This window comes from Populus trichocarpa, chromosome 4 (assembly GCF_000002775.5).
Source record: "Populus trichocarpa isolate Nisqually-1 chromosome 4, P.trichocarpa_v4.1, whole genome shotgun sequence".
In the NCBI taxonomy this organism is placed as follows: Eukaryota; Viridiplantae; Streptophyta; class Magnoliopsida; order Malpighiales; family Salicaceae; genus Populus; species Populus trichocarpa.
This window is the reverse complement of record NC_037288.2, coordinates 19,875,250-19,891,331: the sequence shown is the minus strand read 5'-3', so window position 1 is coordinate 19,891,331 and position 16,082 is coordinate 19,875,250. Positions and strand designations below refer to the sequence as shown.

The 16,082-nt window shown below is 32.1% G+C and overlaps 1 protein-coding gene across 1 annotated transcript; it reads left to right on the top strand.

Annotated features, from left to right (window-relative positions):
- The first annotated feature begins 11,033 nt into the window (after positions 1 to 11,033).
- On the top strand, positions 11,034 to 12,834 carry LOC18097954 (cytochrome P450 94C1). The gene has a single exon (XM_006384567.3). The coding sequence runs from the start codon at positions 11,124 to 11,126 to the stop codon at positions 12,594 to 12,596; it is 1,473 nt and encodes a 490-aa protein (XP_006384629.2). The 5' UTR covers positions 11,034 to 11,123; the 3' UTR covers positions 12,597 to 12,834.
- The last annotated feature ends 3,248 nt before the right edge of the window (positions 12,835 to 16,082 follow it).

The following is a 16,082-nucleotide window of genomic DNA, read 5'->3' as shown; positions in this document are numbered from 1 at the left end:
TCAAAAGTGATAGTTGAATTATTAAATGATTGCAATTAATTTAGGGTTTATTTGATCATTAGTCTACTATAAATAATAATTGATCATTAGTCTTCTCTTTTTTCTCCTCTTTGTTCATAATTTTTCTCTTGAGCATGTTTTGACAAAAACTCTAAAGTCGTTGATCCTAGTTTTGTATATTAGCCTTGATGTGTCTTGAAAATATATTTATATTGACCCATAAATAAATTCAAAATGATGAGAGAAAATAATAATTTAAAGTAAAGATTTATATATTTACATCAAAGTGTTTCATTCAACCTTGTATTTTCCTATATTAATCGGACCATCTTAACCTGGCCAGTCATCATGTCAACTCAACATTGAGATCTTGCACGAGGACACGGAGCCTCCCGTATGGATGGCCATGACTAGTTGTCGAGCGACATTCTTGATTCTAAGTTATTTCGGCTCCTGATGCATGCATTTATCTTTCGGTTCCTATGATTTACTTCGAACGCGATGGTGCCTATTACAAGATCGCATTTTACACGACAATTGTTTGAAACGTGGTTACATGCACCGTCATCTTGATTGTGATTACGGTTACTTTTCAAAGTATTTTTTATATTGAAATACATCAAAATAATATATTTTTTTATTTTTTAAAAATTATTTTTGAGATCAGCCTATTAAAACGATTCAAAATATATATAAAAAAATTAATTTTTTGAAAAACAAATTAAATTTTTTGGAAACACGGTTTGCACCGCGTTCCCAAACGTTATCGTATAAGTATTTGGATAATACGACGATAGTTGTTGTTTTTTAAATTATTTTTTTAATATTAATATATCAAAACGATTAAAAAAAATAATTTTTAAAAAAACAAGATTTAAAAAAATTAAAATTACTTTTTAAACACGAAAACAACCACACTCTAAATGTTCAATACAACATTACTAGCTATTATCTCCGATCTTATCCAGAAAAATCAGCATATGAACTCTTTTGATGAAACACATGGATGATAGGAGTGAGCAGGAGATTTCTTAGCTTGGATAGCACGAATTGAAACGTGGTTAATATATAATGTTAAAATTGAGCTATAAAAAGTGGCCACTTGAAATTAGGTAGCTGCCATTGTCTTGTACTACTTTTCAACACAGATCGTGCAAGAAACTTAATTAGTGCCATTGCCAATAGTGGTTTTTTTGTCCAATTCGATCGACTTTCTAAATAGAGTTACTCATAAACTTACCATGATGGTTATTGGAAATATCTTGTGTCTTGTGTTTGTATACTTTTTTGTCCATTTCATTAGTTTTTGAAATTATGATGGTAGTTAAAGATAATGTTGTGTATAACTACTTTGAGAGTCATGATGTAGCTGGAAGAACAAATGAGATAATTACGTCCTTACCTAACGTTACTGATGGTGATATCAACACTGCTCATAAATTGAGTTCTATGTTGCTGAATGAATTTAATTACCTTCTTTAGTCTAGGGCAATCACAATTGCTCTTGGTGGAAGATTAAAATTGAGATTTATCAATGGTACGATTGAATCACCTGATGCTAGCTCACTGGAGTATGAAGCCTGGTTATCAAAAGATCAGCTAGTTATGTCTTGGATCTTAAATTCGATGGAGCGCAATCTTGCTGAAAATTTTAGTTACTCTGAGTCCTTTTTGGACCTTGAAATGTTGTTCGTGATATATGTATGGAAACCAAAACAACTTTGCTCGGATTTTTCAGATTCATCGAGACATTGCCAATATTAATCAAGATGGAAAACCTTTTGTCTGCTTACTAGGAAATTTAAAAAGACTATTGAGTGAATTGGAGATCTATCGACCTCATACAATACATGTAATTACCGTATCTTCCAGCTATTGGCTAGCCTTAATCCCGACTTTGAGGATTGAAGAAGTCACATTCTGATGAATACTGAACTCCCATCCTTCCAAATATGTGTGCCACAATCTAACGTGAAGAAGTTCGTCGAAAAGTCATGTCTCGTATTATTTCTCTAGGTAATCCTAATCTTAGTGCTTACCTTACACACTGTCGAATCTGATGTTCTTTATATATATGGATGATCTCATCGTCACATGTAATAGCAATGAATCTATTGCTCAGTTGAAAAAGAACCTCCAACACCAATTTCCAATCAAGAATATGAGATATTTGAAGTACTTTTTTGGAATTGAAATGACAACTTCTAACAAAGGGTTGTTTCTAAACCAACAAAAATACATTGTAGATCTGCTTCAAGATTCTAGTTTGTTACACATTAAGCTTGCTGCCACTCCATTAGATAGCAAATTAAAGCTGGATTCAGATGGAGAAGCTATTGATTCTCTTAACTACTATCAGAAACTTTTTGGAAAACTTATTTATCTGACTATCACATCATGACCTGATATTGCGTTTATTGTTAGCCTTGTCAATCAACACTTGCATGCTCCAACCATTTAACACTTAGGTATGGTGAAACACATTATATAGTATTTGAAAGACTCTATTGGTCGGGGCATAGTTATGAATAATAACGGGCATACAAATGTTATAGGATACTCTGATTCTGATTGGGCTGGTAATGCACTTGATTGTCGATCAACTACAGGTTATTGTATGTTTGTTAGTGGTAACCTAGTTTCATGGAAAAGCAAAAAACAACGAGTGGTAGCTCATTCTAGCGTAGAGGCTAAATATCGTGCTATGGCCTCAGCTGCATGTGAGCTTGTATGGCTCAAATGCCTCCTAACCGATCTTGGTTGTCCGTGTAGTATTCCTAGACTCTTTGTTGTGATAATTAAGCAACCATGCACATTGTGTCTAATCTTGTTTTTCATAAACGCACGAAGCATATTGAAGTTGATTGTCACTACATTGTCAACAAGTCCAGTCAAAGCTTATTACTACTCAATATGTGCGTACAAATGATCAATTAAGAGGCATAACAAAATTGTTCATCGAAGTTCTGCCGTCAACCCAATTTCACCGACTATTGAGTAAGCTTCGATCTATTAATCCTCTGGATCCAGCTTGAGAGGGAGTATTGGAAATATCCTGTGTCTTGTGTTTGTATACTATCATCAGTTCCTAAAATTGTGGTGGTAGTTAAAGATAATGTCGTGTATAACCACAAGCCAAAGCTGATATGTATTTCCTCTTGCTAATAGGATAACTATCCGAGAGGAATTGAAGCAGAAGCCTGTAAACTGTTTCTTTATATATGGGTGTGTGTAACCACTTGAGAGCAATAAGAAAAACATGAAACTCTTTCACTTATAATTTCTTCAATGGTTTTTTTGAATTTATCAATTACATACATGTAAAAACAAAACCAATTTATTATAACCTTGATTGTATACTGATACGATCAAATGATTATTGTTTTTTTTTTATGTAGAAGTGCCAAAGTATTAAATAACGTGATAAAATCAAGATCAATCTATAGAGAGGTTAATTATACAAAACCACAAATAATAAAAGAAATAAACTTGAAGAGAACTTTGAGATGTGATATTATGTAAAGATTAAACAAAGATAAAAGAATTGTCAAGGATAGAGGATCCACTAATGATATTTTAAATAAGTATAGTCCAAACTCTTTTTATTACTCAACTAGAAACCACACATAAAAAAGATTCCAATCAGATGATTTATCATTGATGACTCATTTTAATTTTTTAACATGATTATATTAATTATCTTATTTGAGTAGCGTCAATACTTTTAAATGTTGTCAAGTATTCATGGTGCTAACTTATATCAACAACAAATTGAGTTCCTTTCAAAGCACATGTGTTGTTATCCATATAGTAAGTTATGAAAGAATCAAGTATTTGTTGTGTCAAGAGTTGTACACCATGAATCTAGACTTATCACTTAATAAACAGAGTATTGAGATTGACTAAGATAACAAATATAAAACATGTTAATAGCAAACTTTCTTGAATATAAACATTAAAGCTTATATTGAACTTGTACTATACTTATTCTTACACCATTAGTGTAACCTTTTCACATTGAAAAAAATAAACTTGACTAAACATAATGAAGAAGAAAAACATAAATAAACAAGATAACATAACTATGATATAAATTAATTAAGTATAGTAAATGAGATGATGAACATACACAAGAGATTAAAGAGAATATAACATGAAATAAAACTTGAACATTATCAAAATACAAAGAAAGAAAGTAAGAGAAAGATCTTGATTTGAAAATCAAGATGCCTAAATGTATGACAAATACCTCTTTTTATAGGCTAAAATATAGAATTATTGCTTTAGTGGCTAGACAAAACATCATCAATAAAATCAGAATTTAAACAGATGATCTTCATGAAAGTTGTGGGTATTTGTCTCAAATTTCTAACAAAAAAATAATAATGGACTCATTTGGATTGCTAGAACTCAAGATATGGGTTGAACACTAAACAATGTCTGAGCTTGGACAAATTCAGACTTATCTTTTATTGCTAAGATTTAAACTTTAAAACAACAGTATTGAATTTTGGACTCTTTATGAATGTTTTAGACATATGTCTTAACTTTCCATCAAGTTAAACCATACCTAAATCCAAGGTCTACAGATTTAGTTATGATCCAAAAATTCAATGGTGTTACAGTTTGAATCGAACCAACCTAACTAGAATTTTTTCTCTAAGCTTAGCCTTTTATTTATCTCCTCAACTTCAATAGTTAAACACATCGATTACTCATCTGAATTGTGAGATATGTCTATTTTGCAAACCTGCATTTAAAACAAGTACTTACCATAAATTAAAGATATTTTATATTATTAGACCTATTATTATAAAACATGCTTAAGTTAGAGAATTTAATGATAGTTTAAGTGCAATATTATGATATAAAATTTTAATAAAAATAAACTTTTAAGTATTTATGATATACATACCTCCAAAATATGTTTTTATCAATAAAAACTTAAACCAACATATCTTTTATATACTTTGTACGTATTTCAATTCCAACATGATTAATTATTTTTTAAATACATGATCAGCTAACCAGATATGGATTTTTTTATCATGTTAACTTACATGATTGATTAATTCTTAATTTTTTTAAAAAAATTATTTTCTATTACAGTAAATTTTGTCATCTTCTCTTTTTTTTTTTCTCCTTTCTAGAAGGAACAAGTTTCGCGCTCAAATAGAGTTAGTTCGGTGAACACCAAATACAAGTCACGTGCTCTTTTAATTTTGATGGTCGTAGTTGAAAATTAAATGCATTTTAATATTAAAAAATCAATATAGAACAGATATTTTATTTTCAATTCAAAACAGGAAAATCGTTCTATACCCGATGTTTCTCCCTAGCTCTATATATCTTCATAATTTATTTGTTAATTCACCCTTTATAACCATTACAAACAGCATACTTTAACAGAAAAGAACGCATGAATTTATCCTCTGAATATGAAATCTGATTTAAGGATATGGTATCCCTGAAACCAGAGGAAAATTATACAGTGACTCCCGGTCTAAGGGCATCACCGATGGGTCAAAAGGTAGGTTCAGAGAATAAAAGGAGATGAGATAATGCCAAGCAACTTCATGGGTTGCCATGGTTTCGCATGAATATTTGAGTAAAGTGCTGAAGTTGACAGCACTTATTGGTGGCTACAGTTTTTAATAGTTTTCAACCTAGGGCCCAGTATGAGTGAAAACAAGGCTTACGTTTATGGTGTCCATCAACTTTTCAATCTTGTTCTAGATAATATATATATATATATATATATCGAAGTGTTGCTTATTTCAGTCTCTTGGGACGTTATATACCGTAGGTTTGTTGAATTGTTATGTTGCTGGCGTATTTAAAACGTGGAAAACTGGTGGAAAAGCAACGGTATATCTATTTGTCAATGTCATATCATCTACAGAAACAGGAAAATTAGCTGCAGTTTTTGTGCGCTTTACTGCATAGCCTACGTCTATATCTTTCATTTCCCCCCACCGAATATCAAAATGTTCATATGGCTGCTGCTACTGCATGGCAGAGTGTCTAATAGAGCCTTCCTAGCCCACCGTACGTTATTTGATACATTCTGGCCAAGCAATATATTCCTTTTGTAAGCATAAAACAGAACATGATAATTATCCTTTCTTCCATTGCTATAACATGTCAAGGCTGTGACAATAATTTCAGAACTGGTTTAGTATTTCTGGGTATATGATGGATGGAATATATCTAATCATCCATCAATGATAGGACATGACGAAAAACAAGTTCCACCGAAATGCCTTAATAATGCTATCGTATGGTATTTTGTGAGGTATTTGGATAGCAAGGAACAAACTTATCTTTAAGGATAAGATGCCGAATTGAAGTGCACAGTTTCAATTCATTCTTTATCATCTTACATCTTGATTAAAGGTAACTTTACATACACAGAGAATGATTAAATTAGAGCTTCTGACAACATTTTATCATGGACTATAAGTGAAGTATTATTGGTTTAAGAGCTTGTCAATGTTTTTTTTTTTTATACATCCTTTAATGTTTTGAATTCTAGTTTACCAAAGTTTTAATGGTAAATTAGTTCTATTAATAATATCTCAATTATTATATATATATATAAAAAATATTGATGGTTTGTCTCATTTCTAGCAAGCTAATCTAGGACTTGACCACCCCATTACAAGTCAAGTGGGAAAATATTAACCCGTAATTAATCTAGTTTGATCTTGTCGATGGATCAAGATTTTATGGGAATTTTTTTCTATAAATATATATATATATTTTAAAAATAAATCAAGAAAATCACGTGAATATAAGTTTTCTAAACTCTCAGGAACATTGCACCAAGTCGAATTTAATAAACCCTCCTATTTCCATATAAGAGCAACACTATATAAATTCCTTCTGGGATCGAATTTTCAAGAATGGTTTTGATAGCAAAATCGCGGTTCAAAATGTAAGATTTTGAAAGGATTTGCTAAGTACGTCTAAACCAACTTTGTTTATGTCTGGTGCAAGCTAACAATTATATATATAATGGGGTCCCACGTCAAATTGATCGGCTACCCATCCTACATTCATGTTGCCATCTACAGGTAATTAAGTCACTAATGATAAGAAAATGGCAAAAGTGCTTGCTAACTACGAAAAGGGAAAAAAATTAATATTTATCTTCTTATGGGTATTAGCGTTAGGCGGTAAAATTACTAAGCAATTTGGGATTGTAGCCAGTCCACACCCAGCTGAATAAGCCGAAGCAAAGGTAGGGTCGCAAAGAAAGCCCCGATTAATTTCCATTAATCATTTATTTGTATGTCTTTCCTAAAAAATTGTTGGCCCAGCAAAAGAAATTAGCTAAAACATGATCATCACAAACAGACGGTGTTTGGAATGTGGTAACGATTGTTTTTCAAAGTGTTTTTCATTTTAAAACACATTAAAATAATATTTTTATTTTTTAAAAATCATTTTTGATATCAGCAAATCAAAATGATCTTAAAACACAAAATTTTTCAGAAACACTTTAGAACCCCATTGCTAAACATTGCCAAATATCTATTTATTTTTTTAAAAAAACTCAAATCACTATAAAGATTTATTAATTCATCTATCATAAGATGTACTCAGTCATGGAGTACAAGCCTCCTTTTAAAATCTTCTGAATGTTCTCGTATTCCATACGAGTTTTTGAGAGGGCATTTTGCACCCCAGATTATCAAATCAATCTATACCCAGTGCGGAGCCAAAACAAATAAAAATTAGGAAGTCAGGATTAGAAAAATTATTCTAGGGAGGATCAGAACTTAAATTTTACTTAGTTTTGGTCCTAAGATTATAAATTGTTGAAGGAAAAGCTAGGATTTTTTTTTCCAGAGACCCGGTCCCTGCCGGCCTTTTCCTGGCTCCGCCCCCAAATCTGCTCCACAGCACAAATTCCTTGAACCAGTTGCATGCAGGGGCGGAGATAAAGAGCAAGTGGGGCACAAGTCTCAAAATAAATAATTTTTTCCAGGATTGTATATATATTTTATATGTGCTGTATCAAGGAAAAAGAAGAAGAAGAAGAAGTTTCGACCCCTTTCTGCTTGCTTGCAGGTGGTTTTAAAGGAAAGATCATAGACGTGGCTCTCATGGAAAATTGAAACCAAATAAAAGTGTTTTTCTTTTCTATTTACTTATAAAACATGAAGCGGACAAGGCAGGTTCTGGCTTTTCCATCCACGGTCCATCACTCTTGAACATATGTCCCAAGCATGCCGACGACTCGTGCTGGCCAAGAAAAAGAATTAAAAACAAAAATTAAAAAAATATTTCTCCAAAAGGCATGCTCGTTGAGGTAGTGAGGACAAGGTGGAGTCAAATAAGACATAAAAAAATAGAAAAGAAATAATTAAAGATTACCCACTTTTGCTATAAATAAATCACAATCTGAATTGATATGTGTGCCACATGCATGCATGCATGCCTGGCAATGCCATGGAGCAAGATTTTCAATCTTTTTTAATGCTCTAACATTTAATTCATTGGCAGATTTGTGTTCAATGTACCGGGCAATGGCATGAAGCATTATTAAAATTGTTAATTCTGTGTGAAAACTGCGAAGCCTGTGAGAGAAATAATGTGTGCTTGATTGAAGTAATCATAGGCTCACAGGACGACTTTAGCATTATCAAATTTATTATTTTTAAGCGGTGTTAGCGGCAGTTTGTCTGTTTCTTTCGCATGTCAAAAGCGTTTAAAAAAAATTTAATTTTTTTTATTTTTTTATTCACTTTAAATTAATATATTTTTAGTGTTTCAAATCATTTTGATGTGTTGATATTAAAAATTATTTTTTAAAAATAAAAAAAACATCATATTAATACATTTTGGTACAAAAAGTTATTTGAAAAGCAACCGCAACCACATTCTTAATCGTCTAAATACTTTAGGCAGCGGTGTGGTTTATATAAATGCACGGTATCAAAAAGATCTTGTTTTTTTAAAGTTTTTTTAATTTTTAAAATTTATTTTTAATATTAGTATATTAAAACTATCAAAATATATTAAAAAATTAATTTAAAATAAAAACATAATTTTTTTAAACAAACATAGTTAAATTACAATGTAAAACATATCCTTATGTTTTAGTGATGATTTATCAAATTGTATTCATTGTTGGTGATGGGAATGATTAAGTAATAGCTAACAAGGGCTGACAGTTACTTAAATGATGTTTACCTTTGTTGGTTGTATTACACTTTAATTAATATTTTAATTGATAGATTTTTTTTATATCATTGGCATATAATGATTAATTTTTATATGTTATTCGTGTATATTTCTTATGATTTTACAAATATTTGCGATGCCAAAACAGTAAATTACCTGATATTCAAGTAAATTTCTTGTAATCTTTCATACAGATGTCAAACTTGATTTAGAAAAGGATTCAAAAAAAAAAAAAAAAAATTGGGTTATTAGATTATTGGTAAACTCAAATAAATTATTTTAATCTAAATAACATTGTTTTGTTATTTAATATAAAAAATCCTTGAATTTGTCCCGATGAGGTCTAGACCGGGTTTAATCGGGTCAACCCAATCACTAAAAATCCAATAGGATCATCCATGTTTTTTTTTATTTCAATTTTATTTTTCAACACTAAGTTAATTGAGAATTGAACTTCATAATTTGTTTCAATTTATTTTCTATTAGGTTGTCACAATCTCATAATTCAGGTCAAGGGTTTGATAGTTAACCCGGGTTAACCTAAGTCAAAATTTTGAGTCATTTTCCTTAAGCTTTTTTTTTATATTTCATTTTAACCCTTCAACAATATGAATTAAGCTTCATATTTTGTTTTAATTTACTTTCTAAGGAGTTATTATGATTTCATGACTTGGGATGCGGTTTGACAGTTTAACTCGAGTTGACCTGAATCAATCTAATATACTTCTGCCTCAATTTTTTTTTTTTAATTTCATCTTAAATAATTTTTTGAGTTAAACTATATTTTTACTGATCATTCGAGCTGCTTTTAGACCTGCCAAGAAGACCAAGTCATATCAAATTAATTTCAACATGATTTATTTTTTTTACTAGAAAAAACATTAAAAATATCTAAATATTTTTTATATTAAAAAATTGATGACTCTATGTATAGCACGATCAATGATTTAGAAAACTGTTTGGGAGTGTGATAAATATTGCTTTTTAAAGTGCTTTTCCTAAGAAATATTATTTTTAAATTTTATTTTTGGCATTAAAGCATCAAAATGATCTAAAAATAATAAAAAAATAATTTGAAATCAATTTTTTTTTTCCAGAAACATGGCTCAACCGCACTCTTAAACACACTCTTAGATAGTGTTTGTGAGTGTGATAACAATTGCTTTTTAAAGTGTTTTTCTTTAGAAAATATATCAAAATAATATATTTTTTATTTTTAAAAATTAATTTTAATATTAACATATTAAAAAAAACAAAAAAAATATAAAACTTAATTTTTTAAAAAATTAAAATTTAATAAAACATGATTTGAAACGCATTGAGTTCCAGATAGCATCTTTTAAAATATACTAAAAATTGTGTTACAAACAGCCTCTTAGTGCCTGTTTGAGAGTGGTTGCGGTTGCTTTTCAAAGTGTTATTTTTTTATTTTTAAAAAATATTTTTGAAATCAGCGATTCAAAATGATCTAAAAACACCAAAAAATATTAATTTAAAATAAAAAAATAAAAATTTTCAAACTTTAAAAAAACAAAAAACAAAAAACAAAAAAACAGGTCCCTCAAATATTCTAACATAACAAAAGGCACAACACAAATATTTGTCGCAGAGATGGGGAAGAAAAATTAGAAAGTTCACGTGATTGAATGTCTTCTCCACGAGCACGCAATGCTATTTAGCGCACGCTTTGTTCATGTGAATTGATATTATGCTAGTAGTTCCGCATTTCGTTCTTTTTTCAGTCGTCAACAGCTAGGCCACAATTGGATATAGGATTAGCAAATAGCTACCCCATCATTTCATTTTCAAGAAATCTTGCTATATATATATATCATTACCACCTCTTCATTTCATCAACCCTTCAGCATAGTCCTTATCTCCTCTTACTTTCTATGTTTCTTTGCCTCACACTCTCTCTTCGTTTTTCTTGAATGGATTTTGTAGCTGCTTTTAGTTTTCTTTTCTTTGGTTTTACCATATTGTTCTCTATGTTTTCTTTCTTGATCTATGTTTGGAGGTTGAAACCATGGTGTAACTGTGATGTTTGCAAGGCCTATCTTTCTGCAAGCTGGACCAAAGACTTTACTAATCTTTGTGATTGGTATACTCACCTTCTTCGCAATTCAAAAACTGGTACTATTCATTTGCATGTTCTCGGCAACATCATCACTGCTAATCCTGAGAATGTTGAGCACATGGTCAAGACAAAGTTTGATAACTACCCGAAAGGGAAACCTTTCTCTGATCTCTTGGGGGATCTTTTGGGCAGAGGTATTTTTAATGTTGATGGTGATTCCTGGAAGTTTCAGAGGAAAATGGCAAGCCTTGAATTAGGGAGTGTTTCGATAAGAATGTATGCTTTTGATCTCATAATCACTGAGATTCGTAAGAGGCTGCTTCCGCTCTTGTCATCAGCTGCTGCTAAACAAGAAGTTTTGGATTTGCAAGATGTGTTTAGAAGATTTTCTTTCGATAACATTTGCAAATTCTCATTTGGGTTAGACCCCGGATGCCTCGAGTTATCTTTGCCTGTTTGTGAATTTGCTTTAGCTTTTGATGCCGCATCAAAGTTATCTGCCGAGCGAGCCATAGCGGCATCACCAATGGTCTGGAAGATCAAGAGGCTACTGAACATAGGCTCAGAGAGGGAACTCAAAGAAGCAATCAAGAAGGTGGATGAGTTAGCTGAGAGAATGATAAATCAAAAGCGAAAAGAAGGTTTCTCTAATATCAGTGATTTGCTATCAAGATTCATGACATCCATCAGTGATGACAGGTACCTTCGAGACATTGTTATAAGCTTTCTCTTGGCCGGTCGCGACACAGTTGCTTCAGGCCTAACCAGTTTCTTCTGGATATTATCACAACATCCAGAAGTAGTGTCAGCAATTCGAGAGGAGATAGAAAAAGTCACGGGGCCGAATCAAGAACTTCCTAACTTTCAAGAAATGCTTCAAATGCATTACCTAAATGCTGCAATTTATGAAAGTTTGAGATTGTACCCACCAGTACAATTTGATTCTAAGTTTGCTCAAGAGGATGATATACTTCCTGATGGTACATTTATGCCTAAAGGGACCAGGGCAACATACCATCAATATGCAATGGGTCGAATGGAGCAGATTTGGGGACCAGATTGTCTCGCTTTCAAACCTGAAAGATGGTTAAAGAAAGGAGTTTTTGAGCCCGCAAACCCTTTTAAGTATACTGTTTTTCATGCTGGGCATAGAATTTGTATAGGCAAGGAACTTGCCCTTGTGGAGATGAAAACTGTTGCTCTTGCAATAATCCGAGGGTTTAATACTGTGGTTGAGGATCCGAATCAAGTACCAAGGTTCATCCCGGGTTTTACAGCCACCGTTCGAGGTGGCTTACCGGTTTTGATTCAAGAAAGGGAAGCCTGAAAATACACCAGCAGCCCACGCGGTTGTAGCTAGGTCAAGCCCTTCCAAGTCACTGGCAGATCGATGATTTTAATGGGTCACGTGCTCTTTTGGTGGCTATTGCTCATTGCAAATGGCCTTAGATTGCTGTACATATTAGCTTAGATGTTCTCGTCTTCCCCTTTCTTTCTCTCTGCAAGCATATATGGAAAGTCATGTCTACTCTCCTTTTAACTAGTCCACGTTACTTTTCCTCTCTGATATTGTTTGTTTGCTTGAAGCTAGCTAACATTTTTTTTTACAAAATAAAAATTTGAAGTCAAGATCCGATCTTAACAAAAAATAGAGTATAAAAGTTCCTCTAATAAATCAATGGAAATGTAAGGGGGCCGGATAGACTTCATTATTTTTCCATAAACCATGGGCAAGGTGTTAGTTGATTGCCGCCCCATGATTTACAATTTAACATCAAATTCTTGTGCCCGAAGCATGTTTCTGTGCTTAATTTGGCTTTGCCGGCCTAACATGTTCTAATTAAGCACTTAGTGGTTGAGGAGTATCACATCCATAAGTTGGTCAGTACGATGCTCTGACATGCATGCTATCTCAGGTCTCTTTTATAGAATGCTTGATGGATAATCAAATCACCGAAGCTAAAGTATGGTATCTTCACGTAGCCACATATAATACATAATTAATTGCGCTATCTCCTTAATTGATGGATCCTACGTGGGGAATATTGATTTATGTTCTTAATTTAATTAGATTGAAGTGTAAAGCTTGGATTATTTTTTTCATTTTTCATTGAGAAAAGGGTTCTGCTTCGATCTCCGTTCTTCTGGAAAAGGGTAAATAAATCACATCTCCAGCTCAAATATACATATATATTAATTTTATAGGAGGGCTCTGCAACAAATATTCTTATTATATTGGTTTTATCGGTTGATTATTTACATAAATGGATAGTGTATATATTCAATTGCATCTCCTAATTAATAAAAGCTAGACCAGAACATCTAGGCTTTCCTTTCATAGCAAACGGCTAGCTAGAACCATTTGCATGTCTCTTATTCTCAGACGTGAATTGTTTGCCTAAATTTCTTCAACACAACACTCACTACAACAAGTTCTAGCGAGCATGTCATGATAGGGGTAAATTAACGAACCAGCCATTTCGACAAGGCCATGGTTTTGTAAAATAATTTAGCTTGATTATCTGTGAATTTAAGACACGCAGGAAAAAGTACGGATGATTATATATATACCAAGCCAAGCATCGATCTGAATTCGTGTCATATTCCATTTTGTATGTCAACAAAACTTTCTTCGTATGTATTACGTAAGTGCTTATGTAAGTGAAAGCAAATATTGATTACAAAATAGAATTTCTACTTCCTAATGAAAGAGAATATATATGAAATCGATTTTTGCTTGACCTCCGGGAACAATTTTAATCATTTTGTTATAGAAATATTCTCTTATTTATGATACGATTTCCACAAAATAAATTCATGGAATATATATATGGTCATGAATGCTTGGTGGATATCAAGTAGCACGACTATTAATTTGTCAAATGCATGCTCAAGGAAATGGATGCTAAAGGATTACTTTGCAAATCAATAAAATATAAGTTTTTTTTATATTTATTAACGTGGATGTCCGGGTCAGCTTGCGCGTACCTCGACTAATCTCACGGACCCTGAAGCTAATGTCCATGTAAGCCTCCAGTGACCTTCATATTAACAACTACAAGGCTCGAACCTGAGACCACATGAAGAACAAATTTTTAATTCCAAATTCTTACTACTGAGCCCCCTACTAGATGGTTCAATAAAAGAGAACTTGATATTGAATGTTAGCCCCTTATGAAAGTTTCCTTTATGAAGTCATTCAATTTGTCTACGTATATAATTCCACGTAGAAAGAACTTGGGATTTAAGGTTACCTTTCGAGAGGAAAGGAGCTTGTCAGTCCATTCATCAAATAATGAGAATATGCCACTCCATTATTGATGGGAAAATGGCCAATTAACAAATAAATTAGGAGATATATATAACAGTACTCACCGTTGCATTAAGCTAATTAAAAATAATTTCAAAGACAAAAGAGATCAAAGTTTTTTAAACAAAAACACTTGGAACTTAGGAAGCTAGATCGATGTGCATATAGACTTGTTAATTACTAACTGCCGGGTATTGCTTCTCAAGAGGAACTCAAAGTATCACAAAGGGCATGCCTGGTCACCATTGTCGTGATGCTAAGGCATCTTTCATGCTAAGTGTCTGTCATGGCCATTGCTATCAAAAGTTTGGACCACCGTATTCCAAGCAGTGTTGCTATTTTATTTGCCATAATGAGGCAGTTAGGCTAGGGGTCACCTACTCCAATATTGCTTTCAGCATTCCCAATCCTTAAGTGGTCCTAGCTCATTACTAAAAGAAGAAGGATATTGGGAGAAGGAAATAAAGGGATCCGAGACAGTCTCCTCGCAGAATATTAACTGGGTTTAAACAAGGAGAGTGACTTCTTCTCTTCAAGATAAATGTGATCATGGGCATAAAATCTGTAGCCAAGAAGACAAAAAATGTCATATTTGCTCAAGTTATCCAGCATAGGTTAAGATTCAATGAAAGATGACAACATTTGCTACCGGTGATAAGATTGTATTAAGAGAATTTAAATGTTGTTGGTCGATATTATATTATATTGTATCATGTAACACATCTACTTCTCCCTTCAAATAATTAAAAGTTATGACTATTTAAATCAGTGACTCAGCCATATAAAAACAAAAAGGAGCAATTGCCCCCTTAATTTTTTTAAAATATTTTTAATATTAAAATATTAATATAATAGTTTGGTGAATGGTTAATACATAGGAAGAGAAAAGTTGTTATTATTAACTTATATCTTAATATAATATATAATATATATGTCTAGCTATTTACCTTAAATTTTTCTCTTTTCTTTTCTTTTCTTCCCCTAACTAACCGAGAGTCTTTTTTTTCTTTTGAGTTGTTGTTCCTTGCCTCTCTCATATACAAATTTCTCTTCAAATACAGTTAAACAATTAACCTTTTTGCTTTATGTATATTTTTTTTATCTTTTCTATTTGTTTGATTATCTAATTTTAATTGAACATCATAAAGTGAAATATTTGATAGTTAAACTCTATTTTGAATAGAGTTAAATCATCCATGGTAAAAAAAAAAAAAAAAAACTTGACTGCTGGTATTTTATTTATTTATTTACATTACCCTCACATATAAAGGCGTAATCTATGACCTAAGTAATCAAGAACTCGACATTTCCTTTTCATATCAAGGACCACTCTAGTTTTTAGCTGCTCGATCACCTGTTGTACTCGATAAGAGGAATACGTCAACCGTGTTGGCTTGTGCTTTTTCAAGACGACTCACCATTTCCACAAATATAAGCCTTTTTTCTTTTCATATTTGCTTATGATCATCGTTTCTCTCATAAGTATAAGCATGCTGGCAGGAC

Excerpts from the sequence above, each read along its gene's own strand:
- LOC18097954 (XM_006384567.3), top strand. The coding sequence starts at position 11,124 with ATGGATTTTGTAGCTGCTTTTAGTTTTCTTTTCTTTGGTTTTACCATA.